Here is a 22532-nt window from a genome sequence, read left to right as displayed (position 1 = left end):
CCAGCGGATTCGACCCCTGCTGCAAGAGTGTCATTTCGTATGACGGAGAGGACAAACTTGCAAAGCTTAATGACGCGGAAATACTGATGAGGTGCACATGAGATCGTCAAACAGTCACATCGTACATACCAGTTGGACTGTCCGAGCGTAATGACCCTCGATATCGAGGTCCTCAGCGGATTCCTCGCGCTCCAATGCATATACATGTTGCAAGCAGTTGCCTATAAATCGAGGAAGAACGTGGAGTGATATAAGGTTCTTCGGAGCACTGGGTGAAGAAGCGGCTGAAAGGTATCTTAGCATATTTGGCAAGAAAAGCGAACGCTTGGAGAAGGGATCCACCAACTCAAATTATCTGTCCTCCCGTTCAGTAGCAAATTACCAATTAGATCAAACGATCCAAGGGTCGGAGGAAGGGAAGATAGGGCAACGAAATATGGTTCGAGTTCCGTGATGAAGTTCGCTTCGTTAGCAGAATGGTCAGTGGCATCAAAAATTCGTCTGATGACTTGAACGCAAAGTCGCTGGTTTAGACTTGATAGCTTTGGAATCGATGCGGGGCCAATTTCGCCCCGTATTGTGTCGGAGGATAGAGAATTCAGGGCAGCAATAAAGTACTAAGCTTGGCACATAAGACTCAGGTAGGACAAGGAACACCAAAATAGTGTACTGGACAACAAAGCTCACTCTTTGTTCGGAAAGGGAAAGAACACGAGTCTGGCATTCTTCGAACAAGCGAGACATCCTTTCATCATCCAGCACTTTTGGCGGTGATGTGGGGGTGTCCCTTTGTTTGGAAGATGAAGCAGCAAGAGAACTATCCGGCTCTGTCTTTGAAGCATCCGGCGATACTGTCTCAGCTGATTCTAACCCACCAGGAATCAAGCCATCAAGCTTTTTTTTTAAAGGTTGGCTTCAATGAAGAGTGAATTGACAGACGAATCACGCTCACGGTGCTTCCTTGGTCCGCTAAAATGACTTCCAAATACCGAAGAAGCATCATATCCCCTAGAATGCCGTCGGCTTGAGATGGATGCGAGGAGGATAATGCCCGAGCAGTCGACGACAAAATGGTATGGAAAGGGTTCAAGGATATGGGGTGTGGCGCGTATAGAGCATAGATCAAGTATAAACTGAGAATACGACGAGATGATCTCGTCCTCGAGGATTCCTAATTTCATTGCGGGATTGACTCAGGGTCGTAGCTTGTCACAAGTGAGAAACACCTCACAGAGATTAGAGTGTCCGAAGCGCCCTGCACGGTTGGCAGTAACTGAGAAAGAGCGATGTGAAAGTACTGATCCTCGCTGTAGAGACCCTTGAACTCTGCGAAAGCATCGCAACATCTTATCAATGCCCAGGCCGTTAGCGATTGTTGGAGGTTCCGATCCATGATTGGGTCAACATTCGCCACACACAGCCACAAGAGCACGAAATCAACATTTCAAGTCCAAGGCTAATTACTGTAATGCATTAGTATGGGAAGGTAGACAATTAACCGAAGCAGAAATACGGGTAATGTTCGAATTGAAAAAAGTCGAATGATTAAACGAAGATAAGGAAGTCAACGGCGAATAATCAAGAGATGGATGTACCAGCCCGAAGTGCAAGCACTTCTAGGAGGATAAAAAGTGGATCGTGATCTGCGGCCAAGGGGGGGAGGTAGAAGGTAATTATCGAATCGAGGACAAGAACGAGATCGGGTGGATAGTTTGAGAGTGACCGAGGAATAGATACACAGACAGTGAGGAGGCGGCTGGAAGGATATAGAGCAGTAAAGGAGGATTAATGTGCATGTGTGATTGGGATGTGGGCGCAAAATTACCGCCAATCACTTGCATGGATGGCAGAGTATCGTGGAAATCTGAAAATCGTCGCTACAGCACCGGGTAGTGAGCCACTACGCCCGAAGGCATACCATTCCCTGCGGGTATATCATGAAGATAAGGATTTGATGAATCATATGTGGTGTACCCGGTGTCCCAATCCGAATAGTTCGGGTTGGATGACCAGGTTTCAGTGAGGCGTTGATTGATAGAAGTTTGAGATACTGGACTGTAGGAGTAATTATGGTAGGCGGGATAATTGGGGGGTGTGGTGTTAGTGGTGTGGGCAGGAGGAATGGTATTATTATTGACAGGGATAATAATCGACGCTTCAGGGTTAGTAGGACAGGAGGACGGGTTCTCGTCGTTGTTGCATGCGGCTGGAAAGATAGAGACCGTATTTGCGGACATGTCTTGAGCAGGCGGCAAGATGGGTCGGGTGCCGGATTGGTCAAATGATGGCTGTAGGGCCTCACCGAGGAGCGCACCGTTTTGGTGTAGCTCGACTCCATGATATGACTGAGACGTCGACGGTCGGGGCGGAAGTGCGGTGACGTCCAAAAGGTTATGACTGTGTGGCTGATATGGAACAGAAGCGGACCGGGGACCTCCACTGTTTGGCAGCATAAAACCACCAACCCTGTCACCCAGGGGCGAAGATGAGGTTCTGTGTAATCCCTCGGCTGAAGCTGTATGGTGGATGCGGCGGAAGGGTAGCTCCTTAGTCGGTCTCATCTTGCGAAAGGAAGGACTTGAAAGCAGACCAGCGTGCTCCACAGCAGGAACCCCCGTACGAGACCCGACAGATGGGGTCTGATGGAGGTACAGAGATGGGTACAACCCACCACTGCTCTGAGGAGTATTTGGATACTGTGGTGAACCGGTGTGGGAGAGGTTAGTCGTGCTCAGACTATCCGAGCTTGCAAAACGGTATACAGGCGAGGGTTCCCGGCTGTGGCTAATTGGCTGCGTGTTGGTCGGATTGTATACCGTAGAAGCAGAGCCTGATGCAGGGGGCACACCTGCTGCAGGTGGGAAAGCCGCCGTGGTCGAACCAGTGATCGAAGCTGGTGTAGAGCTTCGTCGAGAATGGGAATACTCTGATATGTTGCCCACGCGGTCATCGGCAAGCAAGGGAGCTTCGGAGCTGAGCGGCCGAGGTTGAATTCGTGCTTTTGGTCTGGCCTCAATAGGTTCAGCAGCGGGCCGCTGCATTGAAGATCCTGCTGCTCCTGCTGTATGTCCTTCCGCTACGCCGCCAACACGTGAACCGTCCTGTGAATTATATGATAATGGTATAAATGGTGGATGTTGTAATTGATGTACCTGCTACAAGATTGTCAAAACGCACAGAAAAATTACAATGAGTTACATGGAATCAAGCTTCTGAAGGTTGACGAAATCGACGAACCTCCGCCGTTTGCATCTGCGGATGCTGCAGCATGTGCTCGCGATTCGAGAAACCTTGGGGTGAAATGCGCACCCTTGACATCACTGAATGATGGTAATTTCCACCGGTACTTCCTGCCCTGACTGTTGATGCACCATCAGATGTGAGTTCAACCACTGAGTCACCTCGGTAGGCATGTCCGTTTCCGTGATCACTGAAAGTAGAGGACGCATAACCGTCAGATGCTACTTCGGATTTCACGAAATCGGAACTGGAGCCACGGCAAGGCGATAGTGCACGTTCGGGAGAACAGTGTAAACCAGAGGTATTTGGCCGACCCTGAGAGCTAGGCAGCGGCTGCACCGGCGATTTTCGCGGCGTTGCGGTGTTCCCGACGCCGCTCCTGCCCCTTCTTCTCTTAGGTGCTTGGCCGGAGTCTCGGAGTGGGGCACAGGAGGCTGGACTCGATTGTCTAAATGCATGGTCCGAAGATGATGCGTTCTCCGGAACATGATGCGCTCGAGGGATATCATCATTTGCAGATCGTTTCCCCAAATGCGGAGGCGGAGGCGAAGGTATACTGTTGGGATGTGGATGGCTGATTGAGTGCACCGGCGGTGCTGGTTGCGTTCCCAACGAATTATTAAGATCCGTCGAAGAGTTGAGCTGACGCAAAATCATCTCCAGTTCCTCCTCCCCATCGACAGCGCCGTGAGCGTTCTTGTACTGCTCATAGAGCGGTTGTCGTGGATCGTATTTGAAGCTACGGGCAGGTTCTCCCACGACCACGGTGGTCGGTTCCTGTGGATAAAGATAATGAACATCGATACCGTTCTCCTCAGACACTTACTGGGAGAAACCTACCTGACCAACCTTCTCGCGTTTCAAGTCCCGCTCCAATGCATCCAGGAACAAATGGTCATGATCAACAGTGAACCTTTGAATTAATTGATGAACGGGAAACGCTGAAGTTAGCTTTGGCTTTGAGAAGCGCGGACGATAATTATCATACCAGTAGAAGACCTTCTGCTTCTTATGCGTCCTTATGCAACGATGTTTAAATAGAACATCAAGAAATTGTGACTATAAAGGGAGATGGTCCAGGCTTCAGCTATGTGAAGCGAGAGGCACAACCCAAAAAGAGGACTCGCCTTCGCTTCCTCGAGGGTAGCGTGGATCCCCGGTTTCAAATTTCGGAGATCAGAGAAGACGCCTTCCTCGAATTTCTTGAAGTTTCTCACAGGCCGACCGAAGGCTTCGAAGCGAAAGAGTAGGACTCGCACGATATCCGTACCCGTTATGTGGAATATCCCGTTCCAGTACACACAAGAGACGGATTCTCCGTTGGGTAAGAGGAAGGAGTTGAACCTTGGGGTTCGGTCCGGGTCATTGACTGGCGCATCCACCCAGTGTGATGGAGCGGTGGCCAGGAAAAACTTGAGACGATTAAGGGTGTCCATAAGGTCATTCTGATGGGTATTTGTCGTGAAAGGGGTCGCAGTGGACTCAGTAACAGTCGGAGTGGGGAGGATGACAATGTGAGACGAATTTGATGATGGATTGGACTGCCCAGAGTGCATGGGGTTGGCTTGGGAAAACCGATTCATTGCTTGCGCATGCGCGAGCGAGGGGGTTGCGAGTTATGAGTTGAAGCAGCTTTTTGGGATACAAATGTTTGAGGTTTAGGTAGGCAAGGAAAGGGTCCACGGGGCGAGACGAGTCAGAGTGCGAGGAGTTTGTGAGGTGATAGCAAGTTTCGTCAGTACGAATCTGCGCCTCTATTAACGCGTTCTCTCCGTATATTCCTCAACGCGTGTATAAGGTGAGGCAACTCTCGTCTCCGAGGCCACTTGAGGTATCTGCCGGAAGCAAACCCTGACACGGAAACTGCCGATTCCTTTCTTTTTCTAACTTTCTCTGTTCAGTCCTTCGAGTCAGAACACAGAAGCATAGCCCGCCAATGCCTCGCATACTCTACGTCTCCGGTTTCCATCCTTCGACACGCGCCCGCGACCTGGCCTATGAATTCGAAAGGTGCGTATCAAGCCGCCGCTCGCTCGAGCCTCACATAGCCTCAATTGAATTTTTGCTCTTTTTCGCAGGTTTGGGCGCCTCATTCGTTGTGACGTCCCCGCACCTCGAGGCAGCTCTGGTCGTACCCCGTAAGTCCAAATCTTCACTTTCCTTTTTCATCCCCCTGTTATCAGCTATGCCGCATATGGCGTGTACCCCACCGTTGCGTTTTTCTTTTTTTTTTTAAAAAAATTTGAATACGTCCGGACGTGGACTCGACGATAACGACCGACAGACGGTGATCCTTCAATATCGTTTCTTCGACGTTTCGCACTGCGTTCCTCTCGAATTCGTACGACTCGCACGAACGATTCGCTCAACGACACTCTTCCGCAATATTACATCACTACGACTCGTAGATATGCTTTCATTGAGTTCCGAGATGAAAGGGATGCAGAGGACGCGTATTATGAAATGTATGCAAAACTTTTTTCATTAATACGTGCAATACCCTCACCTCCCTAATCTAGGCACAATCGAATTTTCGAGGGCGAACGACTGAGCGTCCAAGTAAGCGCGAATCGAACTTCAATATACGCACCCTAACGATCATCACCTAAACTCATCCAGTGGGCGAAGAATCCTCCTTCAGCAATCTGGAGACACGAAAGACGCCGTTCGCCGCCCCCTCGCCGTCGCGATCATTCTCCTCGAGGTGATTACCGCCGGAGTGACCGACGTCGCTCCCGAAGCCCCGACCGTAATAATACTAAGCGCAGGAGTCGAAGCCGCAGTCCCATCGATGAAAAGCGCAGGCGAAGCGCAAGCCCCGACCGCAATCGTGACCGTGACCGTGAAGGTGGAAGAACTCCTCCTCGACCTGCTCGTGACGATCTCGAGTCAGGCCGCGACCGTGAGCGCCCTCAGACCCCTCCGTTTGATCGGTAAATTGTTGGGCAAAAAGGTACATTCGGAGCTGACAGCTTATTGAAATTTTGGTATTATGCAAACCATCGTCTTTTTTGACTATAACTTTTGAGACTCCCCTTCATACGCTATCTCCTACTTGTTCGCTGTGCTAGCCTTTCAATATACTATTACCCTTAGCAGTCAGATGCGCCCGAGTCGTTGACAAAAACCGCGCGAATGAGTTGAACTTTAGCCAGGCACGCCAGAAAAGGAAATAGTCCTTTGTGCGGCAGTTGCAGGCGTGGTGTTCCTTCTCCGCGCTTAGAGAACGCTGATCTTGCAACTTGAGGTTCAGCCGCGCGAGTGCACAATCTACACTGCCCGGCGCCCGCCGTCGCGCGCGCTTACAGAATTTGGAAATCCAGCTGTGCTAAGTCTGGTCCAGGCCACAAAGTGGACACGTGACCGTCCTAGTCACTTTCCTGTCGACTTCTCGCCGCTCTGAACCTCGTCGCTCTGAGCGGCTCAGCTTAGTACCCATAGCACGGCCAAAAAATGGCATCAAGTTCGGTGCCGGATTTGGTTGATATCGATCCATCTACATTACATCCTCTGAGCCCTGAGGTCATTTCAAAACAGGTAAAGCACATGTTGTAGCGATGTGGGAATCATTGAGACGGATCTACTTTCCTAGGCGACCATAAATCTAGGTCAATATTGGTTTTTGAGGCGTGAGGACGCGTATCTGATGCGATCGAGTGCTCATGCAGTCGTATTTTCTGTGTAGGGACTATTGGGCATGTCGCGCACGGTAAATCGACCGTGGTGAAAGCTATCTCTGGGGTCTTGACTGTACGGTTCAAGAATGAGCTCGAGAGGAATATTACGATCAAACTCGGATACGCCAACGCAAAGGTGGAATTGCATGTCAATGTCAAACGAGCGTGCTGACGAGATTTTTGTCTGTGTCAATTATGAATGAACTAGATTTACAAGTGCGAGAATCCAGCATGCCCTCGTCCAGGGTGCTACCGGTCGTATCGGTCCGACAAGGAGGATAATCCACCATGTGAACGACCTGGATGCGGTAAGAGGATGCAGCTATTGCGGTGAGTAGGATTGCACAACTATATGATATCAAACTTTCGTACTAAGACCATTCTCCTATTGCCCATCAGGCACATTTCATTTGTTGACGTAAGTTTCTACAGCCTTTCATCGAACAAATCAATGACGTGGACATCATGCGTCGATTTTATGCGCCGTTGTGAATCTTAGTGTCCTGGTCACGACATTCTCATGGCCACCATGTTAAACGGTGCTGCCGTCATGGATGCTGCACTTCTCCTTATTGCTGCCAATGAATCATGTCCTCAGCCACAGACATCAGAGCATCTGGCTGCAGTAGAAATCATGAAATTGGAACACATCATCATCCTTCAGAATAAAGTGGATCTCATTCGAGAAGATGCTGCCCTTTCACAGTACAAAGACATTCAAACTTTCGTCAAAGGTACGTGTCTGGGTTTTCCAGTCTACTCAACGAGTGTTCTGAGTTCATCGTTATCTCCATCCGTCCTCGTCAGGAACGGTCGCCGAGAATTCACCAATTGTACCCATCTCTGCCCAGCTGAAGTATAATATTGATGCCGTTAATGAATACATCGTCAAGCGCATCCCAATACCAGTCCGCGACTTCACATCTACGCCCCGTCTCATCGTTATCCGATCGTTCGACGTTAACAAACCCGGCTCTGAAGTCCACGATCTCAAGGGGGGGGTTGCCGGAGGCTCCATTCTCACTGGTGTCCTGAGACTCGGAATGCAGGTTGAGGTCAGACCAGGCATCGTCACGAAAGATAATGAGGGCAAAGTTCGGTGCCAGCCTATCTTCTCAACCATTGTGAGCTTGTTAGCAGAGAACAACCAGCTCAGGTTTGCGGTACCGGGTGGATTAATCGGTGTTGGGACGTTGATTGATCCTACGCTCTGCCGAGCAGATCGATTAGTGGGACAAGTGCTCGGAGCAGTTGGGCAACTACCAAAGATCTACACTGGTGAATACAAACATGGAGCGAAGCTAAATGCGTAGTTTGCTCACTTGCGATTCAACAGAACTGGAAATCAGTCTCTTCTTGCTTCGACGTTTACTGGGTGTCAAGACTGATGATAAAAAACAAACGAAGGTGAAAAAACATACCTTTATTCCACTCATCCCAATGACGCGGTTCCTCCATCTAATCAGGTTCAAAAACTCGCAAAGAACGAGGTATTGATGGTCAATATCGGCTCAACATCCACGGGGGGGCGTGTGTTGTCGACGAAAGGAGACCTAGCAAAGATCATCCTCACGTCACCCGCTTGTACAGAGATTGGCGAAAAAGTCGCACTTAGCCGGAGAATCGACAAGCACTGGCGTTTAGTTGGCAAGTTATTCCTACTGCAGTCCCGTTGACAGCTAATCTTTGTCGATGCTATAGGCTGGGGAAGCGTGAGGCGAGGGACAGTGCTGGAAGTGGAGTGATTGAGTGTATTCTAATCTAAGGTCTTGCCTTTAGACAGCATTTCATTCCCTATATTCACCGCAGAACCCTCCCATCCCGTGCTCTTCATCACCGTCTCATCTGAACTGTAGGTTCAAGTCTCAAACATATCTGTGCGGGGCTTCAGATTACTTGGGCTAGCATAGTGTGGGTACATGAATGGATCATTACAAGACTTGTGCTACACCGTCCATCTCGACATTAACGATCAAAGGGCAACTGACTTAATCAATCGTCGACAATAAGATCAAGCCCGGAATAGTCCACTCCTTGGAAATCACGATCTACTATTCGTCTTGAGCGCCGTTCGCGAACCGCAAGCCAAAGATGTAAAAGAGTGGTGGCATCTGTAAGTACAACAAAAAGTGATATTCCAACTGCGTTTCTCCACCTATACATCAAAGTCGGGATGAGGCAGTTGTGTTCATCATGCAAAATGTCTGTACTGACCATACTGGGTCCATTTCTCTTGATCCGTAAATGTTGTAGCCCATTGGAACCAGTAAACCTGCCCAACCCGCTTTGCGCATGCCCAACCTACCGGAGGGGCGGCTTCGAGTAGAGTCTATGCCGAGGAATTGCCTGAGAATCGGGGAGTGGTGCGAGAGTTGTTTAAGACCCCTCCCGAGGAGGTTCGATAAGAACGGCGAGAAAAATGATGACAAAAAAACGCGCAGGAGATAGCCCTCGGTGAAACGGATGACTTCCGCTCGATTTTCGCCATTTCCTCCCTCTCTTTGTTCATTCCCTTGTCCTCCATTTTGTTCATCATCTGGTAGATCCTCAAACTCAGGTTCGTCCTCTACCTGCTGGTTAACGTCTAGCGGAGCGATAGCACCGTCCCGCTCGTTATCCTCATCCCTTTGTATTCGCAGTATGAGATCAATGCCGTCCCATATCGACCGCTGCCGGCGCTGTGACGGTTTGGCTGTTATCCACGAAGCTAGCCTTGACCAAACTAAGGGCGTCATGTCATCGGGTGGGAAATAACTACATTTGTGATCAGGTGCTTACCGTATCTGTACCCCATTCGGATATATGGCCATAGTAAGAGCGTGACCAGCGGGCCCGGAGGGTACTCCCGTAGTTGAAATTCGTTGATGGGGTCTGCTAGGGTGCGGAATGTGTGGGGAATGTAAAGGATGGGAAGGAGCTGTCATAGCACACGATCAATATCGACGCAGGAGTAATTTGACGGCATTGCTTACTAGTGTTACTGTGTTAAATAATCCAGTCGTTCCTAGAATTAACGTCATGGGGACAGAAACAAATTCCATCCCGTGTGCCGCTAGCTCCCATAAATCCTCTCCATAATAGTAAACAAAAGCTTCTTCCCCAAGGGCAACACGAAGAGCGGTAGCACCATATAATCCTGCACCAAGAAAGAACCCGCCGGCGATTACTAGATCGGGCGTTAGCCATGTGAATCGAAAAAACAGTGAATGCGTGAAATCGCACCAATATAACTAGCATAGCGATAGATTTTGGTGACTCTCCTGTAATTTCGATTCATGAAGCATAATAAGAAAGGCTTATTGCTCCGAATCATGTATTTTGTATTGCATTGTGGACACCGTCGACCCTTGGAAGGGTTAGCGTCACTGATATCGGCGCTTGACACCCAGGTAAGCAGGCACTATGGCACAATATGGGTTAGGTTCCCGGAGTTCAACATCTGGAAAAACCATACGGCCTCATGGGCCACGAGACTGCAACGACAGGCGTGGACCCATCCTTGCCTGCTTTCTGATCGCTTCGTTTGAGGCTCTGCTTCCCCGAGACATATCCTGAATCTGATTAGAAGTCATAATCAGGAAAAGATAGGCAGCCGCATACCAGCACGATTTGGTCTTTCAAACGAGGAAACAATGAGTTAGGCTCGCAATGAGTAAGCCAACTCGCCTTAAGATCACGGATTGTGGGCGGCCTGTCGTATGGCCAGAGTTTGCGTGTGCCCTGATTCTCTTGTGCCGACATCATACAATAATACACAATCAATTCGGCCAACTCCGAACGAGTTGGACAAGCATCACGTGGGGTGACAAACACTGCAAAACTTCAATCTTTCTTAGTGCATTCTTGGCATACCCTTCCTTTTTCTTCTCACCACTACCTTTTTGGGATGACGAGCGCGATAGTGGCAACGCCAATGGTGACCTCCGTAAGCCCAGACGGGACTGGCCAGAGGACTGTGGGTTCAAGTCCCACCGTCACCCCAACCCTTCCTTCTTTTTCTCTTCTCCACTACCTTTTGGGATGGTGAGGTGCAATAGTGGTAGCGCCAATGGTAGCCTCCATAAGTCCATGGGCAGGCCGGAGGAGTGCAGGTTCAAGTCCTGCCATCACCCCAACACCCTTCCGATTCATCTTTCTCTCCACTACCTCTTCGTGACGAGGCGCGATAGTGGTAGCGCCAACGATAGCCCCATATGCCGACAAAAAGTTGACTGCAAGGAATGCAGGTTCAAGTCCTGCCGTCACCCCAACACTTTCATTTCTCTCCACTACCCCTTCTACCAAAGGCCTATCTGCCACATGCCTTTATTCAACAAGCATGAGCAAGATGCCACCAACATCCATCGCCTTTCGCTGCCACTGGAACATTCACCAGCCTACCGTGACATAAACCCGTGAAAGCACCCTCCAACTCACCCACCCGCAAGAACCGCGCACTCAAACATTGACTTAACCATAGGCACACAGCAGCAAAACATGCGACCCCAACACTGGGGGTCGCGTGTCCTTTTCTCTATCCAACCTCTTTCCACCTCCATTCTCCCTCACCCGTTGTTCAACCTCAGTGCAGGGGTCGCATGCCCCTTTATGTGTTATTGCTTCATCTCACTTTATTCTCCTTCACACCATTGATTACTCGATGTCTCATACTTCCTAGGTCAAACAAATTCCTTTCTTCACATCCTTATGTTCTCCAAACTTTTTTCACCCGAGTCACTATAGTACGGCATATGCCGATAGGCACGGTTACGTACTCTAAAATGAATCCATCCATCCATCCATCCATTAGTGCATTCTTGATTTTATCCTGCCATTTATTTTCCCTGAATGGACCAGGCTCGTCAGTTACGCCTGTTGGAAATCAGCTTCGAAACGTGTATTTACACACTTATCTGGTGTGATCCCTAAATATGTATCGATGATCTGCCATGTAAAAATGAGGCCGCAGGGTAATAAGATAGATCTCTCAACACTGGCCCAATGGTGGCATAACCCTATGCATGTGTTATTATGACTGGCCCGATATGGACGTAGTGTGCTCCGGCACAGCAACGCAAGACCAAGGTACGTGCGACCAAAAGTTAGACAGTAAGCATAATTATCATTAGTTGTGCATTCGGTACTTATAAGCAGTATAATGAGGCTATACTGGAGGGGTCAAGCGACGCACAGATGCGTCGGAGTGTTCCAATAGAGGCTGGTAACCTGCTTAGTCGGAGCGTGGGATACTGCACATCTGTCCTGTGGGAGCATGTTGTCAATGACTTGTATTCCAACAGTATGTTTCCTTCACGATAGCGGAGTTTTCCCTGTTACACCAGTACTCAATCTTGACGGCGATAAGATGACTCGCGTTATAGCCCCAGCCAAACTAATCATTATGTATGAGTAGGTGGTTAATATGATTCTAGCAAGAAACCATAGCCTGAACGCTATGCCAACACGGACGATCCACGCACACACATTGAACCGTTTAATCGCCAGGAGAGGGACGATCATCATGATCTGATCTTGGATGCGATCAACGCCTGGATCTGCTCTTTCTGGAACGCTGGTTGATACCCTTAGAGAGGGGCAGACTCAATACAGCTTGCTTGTTGAGAGTGAAGCGGCATCCTGAAACAGTCATGAGTACAAGTAGCCCATGGATTGCAATATACCTGCCTAAACCCATCATAAAGCCGCGCAGTCTAAAGGAGATATCAGTCGAGGCCCAGCCAAATACACTGCCTACGCACTTGGGGTAGTCAAGAGCAAGGTCAAGGGACAGCGCTTCAAGTGGGAGTGTGTAACGGTTTAAGCGGAGACAAAGCGCAAGCAAATGCGACGTCAACCGAATGCCCATCGTTGATGTTAGCCTGGGTATACAAACCCAAGTTATGAAGACGTAAACAGGTTGATGGGTCAAGAACATACATCCTGCGTGATTCTGATTGTTCAGTAAAGCGATCAAGAAGACCGTGGATAACGAGGCTCGGTATTCCATGCTGTTCCTCCAGTATTGCTCCTATTTTCCTTCGTCCGAATCCCACTTTCTGTAAGAAATGGCTTCTGAACGCCATCATCGAACAAGCAAACATGAACTCCCTCCTGCACAAAGCCTCATCAGCTGTACATTTTGCCAGTCACAGTCATTACACACGCACAGTGTGCTTTCATCGGGCGCTCCTGCGCCAAACAATGTTTGTAGGCAGTCTCTTGCCCAAATTGAACTTAAGTACGGTAACAGTTGAGCACGGTCGGCATTCGTATGAGCGGAGAGGATTGGTTTCACATCGAATGACTTGAGTTCCTCCGGCAGTGCAATATCGTCCAAGTTGTACACCTGAACACCCCCACGGATTAACACGGCAACCAAATAGTCCAAACAAATTTACAACCTCGCCTGGAATAGATGCATGAAGATTGGCACGAGGAAATGGCATGTGCTCATTAGACACTTTTCGGTGTTCCTCTGCATAATCATTGATCAACCATTCCCTGACAAACCCAAGTTACAACGCACCTTCAGTCGGGAGACTTGCGGTTCTAGCGTCCACGGTCTGCTGGAGATGTGTTACGTTTTCCACGGCGGACAAGTCCACTTGATTGCGCTGTGCTTGGCGAGCAGCTTTAACAGCTTTTGCGGCGCCGAATGCTTCACTTAACTCGTGCTTCTGCTGACCGGTCGTTAAAGATGGAGAAGTGGAATAAGTCAGAGCCTTGACGCGCTTTACAGAATGGGCCACAACATAGTGCGGAGCCGCGTGCAGGCGAATGACGCTGTTGTCTTTATCATAAATCCCGAGCATGTACCTGGCGAAATTTTATGCGTGTCAAAAATGCTCAGAAGAAATGGGTCTTACTGGCAGGTTTGATTCGTTGCTGAGCCATTTCCAGCAATGCTCTCAAATTCAACAGACTCGCTTTCTCCCTTGACGAAGGTGAAAGGCTTGAGCGGATCTCCTGCTGGAGGGGTGGATTTGAGTGCTCGAAACGAAGTGTCGGAAGGAGGAACGACGGCAGAATATGTGACTAATCCAGAATGTAAAATGAAAATATGAGCTCACAGCGAGGGTCCGGTTGGCATCAGGCCACATACCAAGAGCGGGCCCTAGCTCGGCTTTATCAGAAGGCACGATTTGTAGCCTAACATCACGTTTTCTCTTCTTTGAAGGCGATTCCATCACACCCAAACGAATGAGCCACTTGAAGAGAGTTCAATCTTTCAGAGTGAGCGGCAAGCTCCCCAATTCAGTCCTTGACGCCTATATTTCGACAGTCCTGGGGTGACAGGCACAGATTTCTTCTTTGGGCATTCGTTTGCGTTGCTTTTCATTGTGCATTAGTCTAAACTATTCGTCTGGGTTCTCATTTCCGCGCACTGCCTTGAAGAGACTCCTTGAGTGTCACATTTGATGCCTCGCAAGGTGCCTGCTCCGCCAGTAAACCCAATTCTCATCCCGGACCTCCCGCGGGCAGATGAACAGGCGCTTTCTAGCTTCATTGAGATTCCTGGGAACATCTACCAAAACTCTTCCCTTGGTAGATGGCAAAATCAGGACGAAGGAACCAGTTGTGACTGTGTTTATACCCCAGGTTCGTGCTACACTCCCATCTATCCCTCTTTCCATGGTTCGTTATACTCACTACGATGCCAGGCCGTAGTGAAAGCTATTTAGCATGTGGGGATGGTTCAGATTGTATCAATCGCCTTACTCTCGTCGAATGTATCGAAGGGGATTGTCCCTCTCGTTCACACTGTCAGAACCAACGGTAGATCATCGATGTGCCAACCCTTTTTTGTTGCCTAACGTTCAAAGTTCCGCGATAGGTTGCAGAGAAAGTACTATGCCCCGATAGGAGTCGTGCTAACCGAGAAGAAAGGTTATGGGTTACGGGCGGAAGAGGACATCGCGAGGTACGTGTCTCATGTCGCCACTTAAACTTCGGCATATCCTCAGTGCACGTAAACCGGCTCAGCGATTCTCTTATCTACGAGTACATCGGTGAAGTAGTACAAGAGAGGGAATTCCTAAGACGTATGCAAAAGTACGCCCAGGAAAGCATACAACATTTTTACTTCATGATGCTCCAAAAGGATGAGGTGAGTGCCAGCCTCATACAGGTTCTGAAGGGCTTTTATAAATGTTTGCATAGTTCATTGATGCCACCAAGAAGGGAGGTATTGGGCGGTTTGCGAACCATAGTTGCAATCCAAACTGCTATGTATCCAAATGGTTTGTTGGGAACCATGTGCGGATGGGAATATTCGCGAAACGTCGTATCTTCCAGTATGAAGAGCTCACTTTCAATTATAACGTTGATCGTTACGGGTAAGCGATAATCATCGTGTTCATCTGTAGCAATCTGATTTGCTGTTGTAGTCACGATGCTCAGGAGTGTTTCTGTGGGGAACCCAATTGTGTCGGATACATCGGTGGGAAAACTCAGACAGACATCGGAGTAATGGATGATCTATACCTTGATGGTAAGTTTGGCTCCTGGTCTGCCTATTAAATCTGATGGACGAGCAATCCTCTGCAGCACTTGGCATCACTGAAGATGTTGAGCAGCTCGGCCTGAAAGGGTCGAGACGGAGAAAGAGTAGGAAACTCGACGAGGACTATGTTGTATGTCTCCTTCGCATGTTACCTAAATGCAATCGTATCCGAATTATGCACAAACTAGCCCCCGCTCAAACCAATATCGGAAGAAGATGTCCCTACACTATGTCAGGCGATACGTGCGGCTTCGAGCTCGAGCAAGAATATGCTGCCCCACCTGCTAAATAGGCTTAAGGTGCGTTTTCGCCCCGTTGGCGCTCATTCATGCTTTCCAATCGGTTTTATAGGTAACGGAGGACACAAATGCCCTACGCGGAATGATGCGATTACGTGGCTTCAGTCTTATGACTACGTTACTTGGGGAGAACGAACACGACTTGAATATTTGTAAATCAGTGAGCACTTCCCATCATCTTGTAACTTGCAATCGTTAATGAAATCACCGCCTCAGATACTGGAGTCTATAGAGAGATGGCCCTTGCTGAATCGAAACAAAGTGGAAGATTCCAAGATCGAGGAACCCGTCAGAAAGTTGACAGCTTCGGAAGACAGCGCGCTTGCAGAAAAGGCGAAATCGGTGCGTTGTTCCAATTCATGGCCTCTATAGTCTCGGGAGTGAACTAGGTCGTTTTAAGCTTCTTGCTCTATGGACTTCATTGAGCACTGCGTATCGGATACCAAGGCGGCCGACAAGGATTGTGAGTGTCACGTCTTCCACCAATGCATGAAAATTGAGCTCATCTTCTGTCCAGCAAGATGAGGATGGGGAACCCATTCGGGTCATTGCCGTCACCGAACGCCCTGAAAAGCGAGTTATCACTGACGACGAAGCCTGGCAAGCACCAACGTTTAAGTTGACAAAGCTTGAAGAGCCTCAGCCATCCCCACTTCCGCCTGAAAGCCCAGCATATTTACCTACGTTCACATTCCCCACACTCGCGGGCCCGTCAAAAACTCAGTTGCAGGAGATCATTGCCCAGGCTACTCAGGCTGCTGCACTAGCTGCCGAGGCAGCACAGCGAGAAGCTGAGGAGGCTGAGAAGGAGAAACTTGTTGCAGATGCTGCAAAGGCCAAGGCAAAAGAGCGTTACAAGAAGAAGAAAACAGTAAAGAATGACCCAGGAACTCGGTTACTCAAGCTTGTGGGCGAGGTGGTGGTGAGGTACATGTCACGATATCGTGATCTAATGCACCATGACACCTTCAAGAAGCACGCAAAGGAGGTTTGTAAGCATATATTATATCGGAGTTAGTCGTTCACTCGCTTCCCACTCCAGTTGACGCACCTAATTACGGGCAAGGAGATGAAGTCATCTAGCTTCAAGGATGGGAAAGTGGAGTCTTTATCCGACGAAAAGCGCAAGAAGATGAAGAAGTACATCGAAGAGTACGTTCAGAGTGAGTACGATCCATATCTCTCATGCATCTGCTACGTACACCTTATGTCACCCACTTACTTTCAAAGAGCTCCTCAAGAAGCTAGAGGCAAGAGGGAAACTACTCAAACCGAGATCTAATGGTGATTCTAGGAGCATATCGTCCTCGAAAGATGGATCCACTCCAACCCTGAACGGACATGACTTAGTCAATTGTACCGAGTATGACCTGCAGAATTTTGTAGATGATCTGGTAGACGACGAAGGTGAAGGTCCCGAAGGTGAGGAGGAGGGCAGCTCCACGTCGGCGCCGCCCCACGATCACCGCACAGTCTCGAATACGCGTAGTCCTGTGATGTATTCGGGGTCATGACAGTAGACGTTGGGGGGATGTTATTCTACATAAACTTATTCGTGTTTCATACTATGGGTGCGTGCGTTTACGGTGCTACAATACATTGCAAGATTAAGGTATCTCAATGGTGGGTGTCGAAGGGTCCATGTGGTTTGGAACAGATTAAGTAGAGAATAACAAGTTGTTACTCGAATAAGTCCAATGGATCGTCCTCGCTCCCAGGATCTATTTTTCGTGCTGATCTCTTGACAACATTTCGGACCGTTCGGGCTGGACCATTACCACTTGGCACCGCTCTCGGCCCATTTGCAGCGGTATCTGGGGATGCGTGCGCCTTACCCTTCCGAACCTGCCACATTCATGAAAGCTAAGACAAGCATACAACGATAACGAGCCCATTGACGAACCTTGCTGCCACGGGCTCGAGGGACAGGCGGGCTAACGGTGTTCACATATGAAAGGGATACGGCGTCGGCCTGCCGGTTTAGCTCCTCCACCTCCTGGTCTTCGATGTTGTCATGAATTTCGATAAACGATTTTCTTTTCTTTTTCGGTGCTGGGTCAGCATTTGATATGGAAGAGGACCTGTTTCCATTCAGAGAACTTGCCAAAGTAGACGACACGCTAAAGGCCCTATTTAGTTTCGCCACGAAATGGAAGGGAAGATTGACTTGCTTGAACGAGGCCTTTCGATCAGGACCAGCTTCCACATTCGTGGCACTCGCCTGAATGGGAACAACATGGCAAACTTTATCGGGTTTCCCTTTCCGTGCTCTACTCAAAGCTTTGCTGTTGTTGCTGTCTGAGGCTTCCAAATCCGAGGTCAGTCGTCGGCCTCGGGGCGGACACTGTTCGTTTAATGACGGGTTATCTTGTCTCGCCTTGGATGCCTGGCTATTTTTCCGGCGTGTAACAGCTGCTTTTGGGACGATTACAGAATTTTTCGGACAGGCTTCGTTCTCCTCTTGGACAGGAGGGTCTGTATTACCCAGTGCTCTTTTCAGTCGCTTCGGCATTGGGATTATTCTAAAGTGCAATTTCCTCCGTGTTAGTTCCTTGCGATGTGTATTCGTCGATGGGCTCACATTGCATCCTCGTCGGAATTTTCAAGGTCCACCACGGCAGCCAAGTTTGGCAGCGCTTTTTTGGGCACGATGTGTTGAACTGAATCTTTGGACGATGCAGAATAAGCTTTCTTGCGTGGTGGAGGGGGGAGAGATAGAGTAGTAGAAGCGGAACGAGATTGCTGTGCCTTGGGCTGCAACCGTTTCCGGTGGCGGTTCCGAGTGGTGGTACTTTTGGCTGCCGTGACGGCTAACGGTTCAGGAGAAAGCTCATTCATGTGCCCCTTTCTCTTTCCCAGAGTCCGAGATGGTGGGGGATCTCGCGACAAGTGAGGGGCCTCTGAAGGACTAGTACTTTCCGCAATGGGCGAAAGTGCTTTCGAAACAGAAGGTAGGGATGAGGTAGTCTTAGTTCGCGCTGTCCTTCCAATAGACTTAGTATCACTAAAGTGGTTGGAAATATTGTGGTTGTCTTCGAGGGACGAACGGATTTGGGCTTCATCGTCGGAGGGTTCATTAGCGACAACGACACGCCCTCTCGTCTTGGGCAACGCCTGAGTCTGTCGCTTCTTTTCATTAGGGCTTCCTTTCCCTGAATGAAAGTAACAGAAGATGAGGCGTCAACAAAGGGAGTAGCCTGCTACTGTGGAGGTAACTCTACGAGGGCTTACTGTCTTCATCAAAACTGACACTTTTTCTGGAGGCCGCCGGAAGAGATGCGGTACCGGAGGGACCGTTATTCTTACCCGTCTTAGACTTGACGGTTAGCCCTATGCTCTTAGACAAGCGGGGGCCTCTAAGACCTCCGTAGAATGTTTGCTTGGAGTAACATGGTGACAAGAAGTGGGGGAAGCGGCTTCCACGATAGGCGAGAGCTGCTGGCAAGAGAGGTGAGAAGTTTTCGTAGAAGACTTTTTTCCCTTTCCCCTGCTCTTGGAAGGGCCCTTTATATTGAGATCGTCTTCACTCGTGCATGAACTTTCATAGTAGGAACGCGTCTGTAATGAGTTCCTTGCATGGGACCCTTGTTCATCGGCACCTAGATTGGGTTTCTTTGTTTTTACGGCGTCTTCTTCGTCAATATGGACAGGACTGGTGGAGTGTAGTGGCTTCTGACTGCGAGACCGTCCTCGCGGTGCCCTAGGAACAACTGCAACACAAAGTAGAAATTTTCAATTTCCCATCTAAGCTCAAGAAAGAAAGCCCCCCACAATCGCTGTCCGAAGTGGCGGTATCTGAGGCTGACCTGGCCGGGCGTTTCGATGAACGTGTAGCCTTCGATGCAGCCGGTGCAGCCTTTCGCCCAGTGATAGAGGGCGATTTCTTGGGGACTGAAGCAGAATGACCCCCCTTTCTCGTAGGTGGCAAGGGCTTTGTACTTTCCGAGGCTAAAAGTGGATCGTCAGACTCAGAGGGGGGGAGGTCACCCCTTGGTTTCCGTCGACCTCTTCTAGTCCTGGGTTGTTTGGAAGATGCATTCGTCTCATTGTCATTTTGAGATCCTCCAGGCTGTCGTTCTGAGGAGGCTTCAGCAGGCACCGTCGTAGACTTCGCCGGAGGAGGTGATCTCTCGGGCGAAGACATCGTCATGAGTCGTTCTAGCAAAGCATTCGAAGCTGTCGGCACAAAACGTCTGAACACCTTATCAGAGTCCTGCAGAACCACCTATTTTGTAATAACCACAGAACACTGACGAGCCAACTCTATTACGCATCTTGAGGGCATTGCGCTCTCTCCAAGTCAGCCCTTCCGACGGAGGAGGCTCTAGCATAACTCGATCACGCTCCATTGCTGTTCACCCAATAGCTCAGGCCAGATCACTTAAAGATTTTCCTCTAGGAAATGGTTAAATTCGATTTGAGTCTCGGCTTCGCGTCTGGCCATGCGCATAACAAGGACGGTTCGCTTGTTGTGGACGAGCGTGAGTTACTCTAAAGTGAGAGAGCAGGATCTTGGTTGCTTCAGACGTGTCTTCAGAGGTGCTGAAACACCTCAGGTCGAGACCCAGAGCAAGAACTCAAAAATGGAGGGGCTCAACTAAGTTGGGAATTCAATCTCGTGTTGATCACGTTACCTTGCTTCACAGAGCACGTCACGTGCCCACTCAGAGAGAGAGACCGGAGTTGTTGCGCTTGAACTCTAATAGAGGCTGGTAACCTGCCTAGCGCTGAACTTCAGTAACGCCCAATAAAGGGCTGAATTTGACACTCGTGCCGTCTATAGATCTCGCATTCCAAGTCTAATGGCCCGAGGAAAAGCGCGCGGACCAAGGAGGGGCGGAGGACATGCTTTTAGTAGGGAACTTGTACTCGGCGAAGATGGAGTCGCAGTCTCAAAAGACAAACGGTTGTGAGTTTGATTGGCACAACTTATGCTCCATATAGCAATGCTGAGCGCGAAATGATTTAGCTCTAAACGACGAGGTGCAGACGGCAGTGAGGGGGAAAAGGTGGAAGAGGAGGATGAATCTACTGAGGAGACCAGTGACGACGACGATGGTGTCCTCAATCCATCCACTTCCACTCCTGCGGCCTCCAAGGATTCAACATTGTCGCGCTCAGAAAAAAAGGCAACTAAACATGCGATCAAGAAAAAGACACAAGGTTTAGATGAAGAGGATGAGGACGAGGACGACGCAGACTTGATCAATCCAAACCGGCAACCCCAGAAGAACCTGAGAGCGTCTGATTTGTCCGCCCCGGAGAAAGAACCTTCTAGAAGGGAAAGGTTAGGGAGATTCCTGACTTGCGGGGGTAAAATAATTAATGGCCCTTGGTGTTTGTCTCAGAGAAGCGAAAGAGAAGAAAGAGGCCACAGAAAAATACAGGAAGGTGCGGATTTAAGTGTTTCGTTGCTTTGACAGCTTCTTACCTGTTTGGGTGACCTGCGCTCTTAGCTTCAGGCTGCAGGGAAGACTTTTGAAGCAAAGGCCGATTTGGCCAGGCTTGCTACAATTCGTAAAGAGCGGGAAGCGGCGGCGGCGAAGAGGAAAGCGGAGCAAGATGGTAAGCCCATCCTACGCGAAGGTGGAAATGCGTTGCCTTAACCACATGTTCAATAGCCAAGCAAGCGGAGCTGGAGGCCAAGCAGCTAGCATCCAAGCAGAAACGTTAGAGTCCCCCAGTCGCGTCTTTCCGCCTCAATGTATAATTAGGTGATTTCACGATGTATTTACTCAAGAACCTATACCCCAATACGTCTCGGAAGATTAGAGAGTCGATGGAGGAACTTTTGTGGGAAAGTGGATGCGAACAATCACAAACAGCTGCTAATTCGTTCCTTTATTGTCCGCGTCATCTGAACTCGCAACCCTGTGCAAAACGCCAGAAAAAGCAGGAGAAATAACTCCTTGCACAGATTCATCGTGCTCTTCTAATGGAATTGTCCCAGGTTCAACGACTTGCTCTTTGAATGCCAATCCAACTGTGCGAAGCGTGTCAGTGCTCGTGGGCTTGGCAACCAGGTGTCAGCGACTTACATAGCTCAGGCTTATACTTCCTTGCGGACCAATAGGAGGCAATGAAGCGGTCATAGTAGCCTTTACCGTACCCTATCCTATTTCCCAGAGAGTCGAAGGCAACGCCTGGCAAAATAATCATATCCAGGGTTGAGTTCAAGGCTAGTCATTTCATGAAGGCCATTTGTTAGCTAGCCGGTTGAGGGATAATGGCTGCGCACCATTCTCTCTGGGACCGTCTCCAGTATTTGATATCTTCCCTGGCTCCCGTATGCCCCACACACCAGGAGACAATTTGGACAAGTCGTCCAGGCTATATATTCTGAGCATCTCCATCACCCCAGAAATTTTCTCCACGCGAGGCACAAACAATCGCTTCCCTGTATTTGCACGAGGTAAAAATGTAAAGTACTACGCTTCGGTTCATGATTACCTCTTTTCAAAATATCCTCGATGACACTCGATGTGTCGACTTCTCCGTCGATCGAAAGAAAGCAGCTAATGGACGAACTTTGTTGGTACTCGGGGCAAGAGGTCAGCGCAAGAGCTATTTCCCGGGCTATTATAGAACTGTTAAAGCTGTCGTGGGTCGATTTGAGTGAGTCCCTGAGCATACGGTACATTGCAATTCTCTTTCATTGGGCGGGATGCGTTTTCTGGCCTCAAGGATAGTTGACCGTAGGGCCTTCTTTGCGAAGACAATTGACGACATCCTCATATAGATTCAATTCTGCTGAGTCCCCCGCAATTAGAAAAATGGCAAGAGGTGAACGAGATTACCGATGTTGGTGTGTATTTGAATACTGTACCAGTGGAA

General features: G+C 49.2%; 11 protein-coding genes across 11 annotated transcripts; 4 read left to right on the top strand and 7 right to left on the bottom strand.

Moving 5' to 3' along the window:
- Positions 1–398: 398 nt before the first annotated feature.
- EI90DRAFT_913692 (uncharacterized protein) lies at positions 399–1635 on the bottom strand. Its single transcript, XM_039068234.1, has 5 exons — positions 1232–1635; positions 953–1171; positions 876–894; positions 688–817; positions 399–622 (listed from the first exon to the last, which is right to left on the bottom strand). Exons 1-5 carry the CDS (start codon positions 1391–1393, stop codon positions 490–492), a joined length of 663 nt encoding a protein of 220 aa, XP_038916571.1. The 5' UTR covers positions 1394–1635; the 3' UTR covers positions 399–489.
- On the bottom strand, positions 1636–4077 carry EI90DRAFT_913141 (uncharacterized protein). Its single transcript, XM_039068233.1, has 3 exons — positions 4067–4077; positions 3238–4017; positions 1636–3155 (listed from the first exon to the last, which is right to left on the bottom strand). The coding sequence occupies exons 2-3, from the start codon at positions 3895–3897 to the stop codon at positions 1878–1880; spliced, it is 1938 nt and encodes a 645-aa protein (XP_038916570.1). The 5' UTR covers positions 3898–4017; positions 4067–4077; the 3' UTR covers positions 1636–1877.
- On the bottom strand, positions 3980–5093 carry EI90DRAFT_913114 (STE like transcription factor-domain-containing protein). The gene is made up of 3 exons (XM_039068232.1): positions 4368–5093; positions 4229–4299; positions 3980–4153 (listed from the first exon to the last, which is right to left on the bottom strand). Exons 1-3 carry the CDS (start codon positions 4821–4823, stop codon positions 4063–4065), a joined length of 618 nt encoding a protein of 205 aa, XP_038916569.1. The 5' UTR covers positions 4824–5093; the 3' UTR covers positions 3980–4062.
- Positions 5094–5170: 77 nt separating this feature from the next.
- EI90DRAFT_2995574 (uncharacterized protein) lies at positions 5171–6171 on the top strand (the record flags this gene model as incomplete). The annotated part of the gene is made up of 5 exons (XM_039056192.1): positions 5171–5250; positions 5319–5378; positions 5649–5705; positions 5760–5799; positions 5860–6171. Coding segments are annotated over exons 1-5 (543 nt in total), but the record flags the coding sequence as incomplete, so codon positions are not given.
- A 474-nt stretch (positions 6172–6645) lies between these two features.
- On the top strand, positions 6646–8662 carry EI90DRAFT_2972080 (P-loop containing nucleoside triphosphate hydrolase protein; the record flags this gene model as incomplete). Its single annotated transcript, XM_039055745.1, has 10 exons — positions 6646–6777; positions 6833–6848; positions 6926–7053; positions 7126–7247; positions 7317–7335; positions 7417–7651; positions 7725–8195; positions 8254–8324; positions 8384–8560; positions 8597–8662. Exons 1-10 carry the CDS (start codon positions 6694–6696, stop codon positions 8660–8662), a joined length of 1389 nt encoding a protein of 462 aa, XP_038916567.1. The 5' UTR covers positions 6646–6693.
- Positions 8663–8768: 106 nt separating this feature from the next.
- EI90DRAFT_3056256 (uncharacterized protein) lies at positions 8769–10440 on the bottom strand. Its single transcript, XM_039060222.1, has 6 exons — positions 10372–10440; positions 10140–10317; positions 9890–10083; positions 9696–9834; positions 9132–9639; positions 8769–9072 (listed from the first exon to the last, which is right to left on the bottom strand). The coding sequence occupies exons 2-6, from the start codon at positions 10228–10230 to the stop codon at positions 8910–8912; spliced, it is 1095 nt and encodes a 364-aa protein (XP_038916566.1). The 5' UTR covers positions 10231–10317; positions 10372–10440; the 3' UTR covers positions 8769–8909.
- Positions 10441–12251: 1811 nt separating this feature from the next.
- Positions 12252–14130, bottom strand: EI90DRAFT_3056252 (RNA polymerase I associated factor, A49-like protein). Its single transcript, XM_039060221.1, has 9 exons — positions 13999–14130; positions 13763–13931; positions 13423–13712; positions 13298–13371; positions 13064–13242; positions 12834–13007; positions 12656–12775; positions 12582–12607; positions 12252–12533 (listed from the first exon to the last, which is right to left on the bottom strand). The coding sequence occupies exons 1-9, from the start codon at positions 14081–14083 to the stop codon at positions 12439–12441; spliced, it is 1212 nt and encodes a 403-aa protein (XP_038916565.1). The 5' UTR covers positions 14084–14130; the 3' UTR covers positions 12252–12438.
- Positions 14091–17381, top strand: EI90DRAFT_3056248 (uncharacterized protein). Its single transcript, XM_039060220.1, has 14 exons — positions 14091–14495; positions 14558–14672; positions 14731–14817; positions 14880–15003; positions 15057–15232; positions 15284–15387; positions 15444–15529; positions 15588–15698; positions 15751–15858; positions 15915–16040; positions 16099–16161; positions 16216–16686; positions 16741–16861; positions 16929–17381. The coding sequence occupies exons 1-14, from the start codon at positions 14315–14317 to the stop codon at positions 17210–17212; spliced, it is 2157 nt and encodes a 718-aa protein (XP_038916564.1). The 5' UTR covers positions 14091–14314; the 3' UTR covers positions 17213–17381.
- Positions 17015–20047, bottom strand: EI90DRAFT_3194917 (uncharacterized protein; the record flags this gene model as incomplete). The annotated part of the gene is made up of 7 exons (XM_039066402.1): positions 17015–17543; positions 17602–18220; positions 18280–18850; positions 18930–19202; positions 19298–19398; positions 19505–19891; positions 19953–20047. 7 exons carry the CDS (start codon positions 20045–20047, stop codon positions 17379–17381), a joined length of 2211 nt encoding a protein of 736 aa, XP_038916563.1. The 3' UTR covers positions 17015–17378.
- Positions 20048–20500: 453 nt separating this feature from the next.
- Positions 20501–21563, top strand: EI90DRAFT_3154389 (casein kinase substrate phosphoprotein PP28-domain-containing protein; the record flags this gene model as incomplete). The annotated part of the gene is made up of 5 exons (XM_039065927.1): positions 20501–20607; positions 20668–20985; positions 21047–21089; positions 21155–21263; positions 21320–21563. The coding sequence occupies 5 exons, from the start codon at positions 20501–20503 to the stop codon at positions 21370–21372; spliced, it is 630 nt and encodes a 209-aa protein (XP_038916562.1). The 3' UTR covers positions 21373–21563.
- Positions 21472–22529, bottom strand: EI90DRAFT_912177 (5-formyltetrahydrofolate cyclo-ligase). Its single transcript, XM_039068231.1, has 6 exons — positions 22496–22529; positions 22337–22428; positions 22149–22274; positions 21937–22095; positions 21737–21877; positions 21472–21681 (listed from the first exon to the last, which is right to left on the bottom strand). The coding sequence occupies exons 2-6, from the start codon at positions 22425–22427 to the stop codon at positions 21527–21529; spliced, it is 672 nt and encodes a 223-aa protein (XP_038916561.1). The 5' UTR covers position 22428; positions 22496–22529; the 3' UTR covers positions 21472–21526.
- Between the last annotated feature and the right edge of the window lie 3 nt (positions 22530–22532).

Source organism: Cantharellus anzutake, assembly GCF_015039405.1.
Source record: "Cantharellus anzutake strain C23 chromosome Unknown EI90scaffold_21, whole genome shotgun sequence".
NCBI lineage: Eukaryota > Fungi > Basidiomycota > Agaricomycetes > Cantharellales > Hydnaceae > Cantharellus > Cantharellus anzutake.
The sequence above is the reverse complement of the archived record's forward strand: the minus strand, read 5'-3'. Positions and strand labels throughout refer to the sequence as shown.

Excerpts from the sequence above, each read along its gene's own strand:
- EI90DRAFT_913692 (XM_039068234.1), bottom strand. The coding sequence starts at position 1,393 with ATGGATCGGAACCTCCAACAATCGCTAACGGCCTGGGCATTGATAAGA. Across the intron at positions 1,172-1,231 it reads CTTCGGACACTCTAATCTCT|GAATCCTCGAGGACGAGATC; the intron begins GTGAGGTGTTTC and ends CAATGAAATTAG. Across the intron at positions 623-687 it reads TTTCCCTTTCCGAACAAAGA|CTTAGTACTTTATTGCTGCC; the intron begins GTGAGCTTTGTT and ends TTATGTGCCAAG.
- EI90DRAFT_913141 (XM_039068233.1), bottom strand. The coding sequence starts at position 3,897 with ATGATTTTGCGTCAGCTCAACTCTTCGACGGATCTTAATAATTCGTTG. Across the intron at positions 3,156-3,237 it reads CGCAGATGCAAACGGCGGAG|CAGGTACATCAATTACAACA; the intron begins GTTCGTCGATTT and ends ACAATCTTGTAG.
- EI90DRAFT_913114 (XM_039068232.1), bottom strand. The coding sequence starts at position 4,823 with ATGAATCGGTTTTCCCAAGCCAACCCCATGCACTCTGGGCAGTCCAAT. Across the intron at positions 4,300-4,367 it reads CTACCCTCGAGGAAGCGAAG|TCACAATTTCTTGATGTTCT; the intron begins GCGAGTCCTCTT and ends CTCCCTTTATAG. Across the intron at positions 4,154-4,228 it reads AAGCAGAAGGTCTTCTACTG|GTTCACTGTTGATCATGACC; the intron begins GTATGATAATTA and ends ATTAATTCAAAG.
- EI90DRAFT_3056256 (XM_039060222.1), bottom strand. The coding sequence starts at position 10,230 with ATGATTCGGAGCAATAAGCCTTTCTTATTATGCTTCATGAATCGAAAT. Across the intron at positions 9,835-9,889 it reads TATTTAACACAGTAACACTA|CTCCTTCCCATCCTTTACAT; the intron begins GTAAGCAATGCC and ends GTGCTATGACAG. Across the intron at positions 9,640-9,695 it reads CCGAATGGGGTACAGATACG|TTTGGTCAAGGCTAGCTTCG; the intron begins GTAAGCACCTGA and ends TGACGCCCTTAG.
- EI90DRAFT_3056252 (XM_039060221.1), bottom strand. The coding sequence starts at position 14,083 with ATGGAATCGCCTTCAAAGAAGAGAAAACGTGATGTTAGGCTACAAATC. Across the intron at positions 13,932-13,998 it reads CGAGCTAGGGCCCGCTCTTG|TCACATATTCTGCCGTCGTT; the intron begins GTATGTGGCCTG and ends ATTCTGGATTAG. Across the intron at positions 12,608-12,655 it reads CTTGCTCTTGACTACCCCAA|ACTGCGCGGCTTTATGATGG; the intron begins GTGCGTAGGCAG and ends TATCTCCTTTAG.
- EI90DRAFT_3056248 (XM_039060220.1), top strand. The coding sequence starts at position 14,315 with ATGCCTCGCAAGGTGCCTGCTCCGCCAGTAAACCCAATTCTCATCCCG. Across the intron at positions 14,673-14,730 it reads TCACACTGTCAGAACCAACG|GTTGCAGAGAAAGTACTATG; the intron begins GTAGATCATCGA and ends GTTCCGCGATAG. Across the intron at positions 15,004-15,056 it reads TGATGCTCCAAAAGGATGAG|TTCATTGATGCCACCAAGAA; the intron begins GTGAGTGCCAGC and ends ATGTTTGCATAG.
- EI90DRAFT_912177 (XM_039068231.1), bottom strand. The coding sequence starts at position 22,427 with ATGTCGTCAATTGTCTTCGCAAAGAAGGCCCTACGGTCAACTATCCTT. Across the intron at positions 22,275-22,336 it reads CAATGAAAGAGAATTGCAAT|CCCGGGAAATAGCTCTTGCG; the intron begins GTACCGTATGCT and ends GTTCTATAATAG. Across the intron at positions 22,096-22,148 it reads CGAGGATATTTTGAAAAGAG|GGAAGCGATTGTTTGTGCCT; the intron begins GTAATCATGAAC and ends GTGCAAATACAG.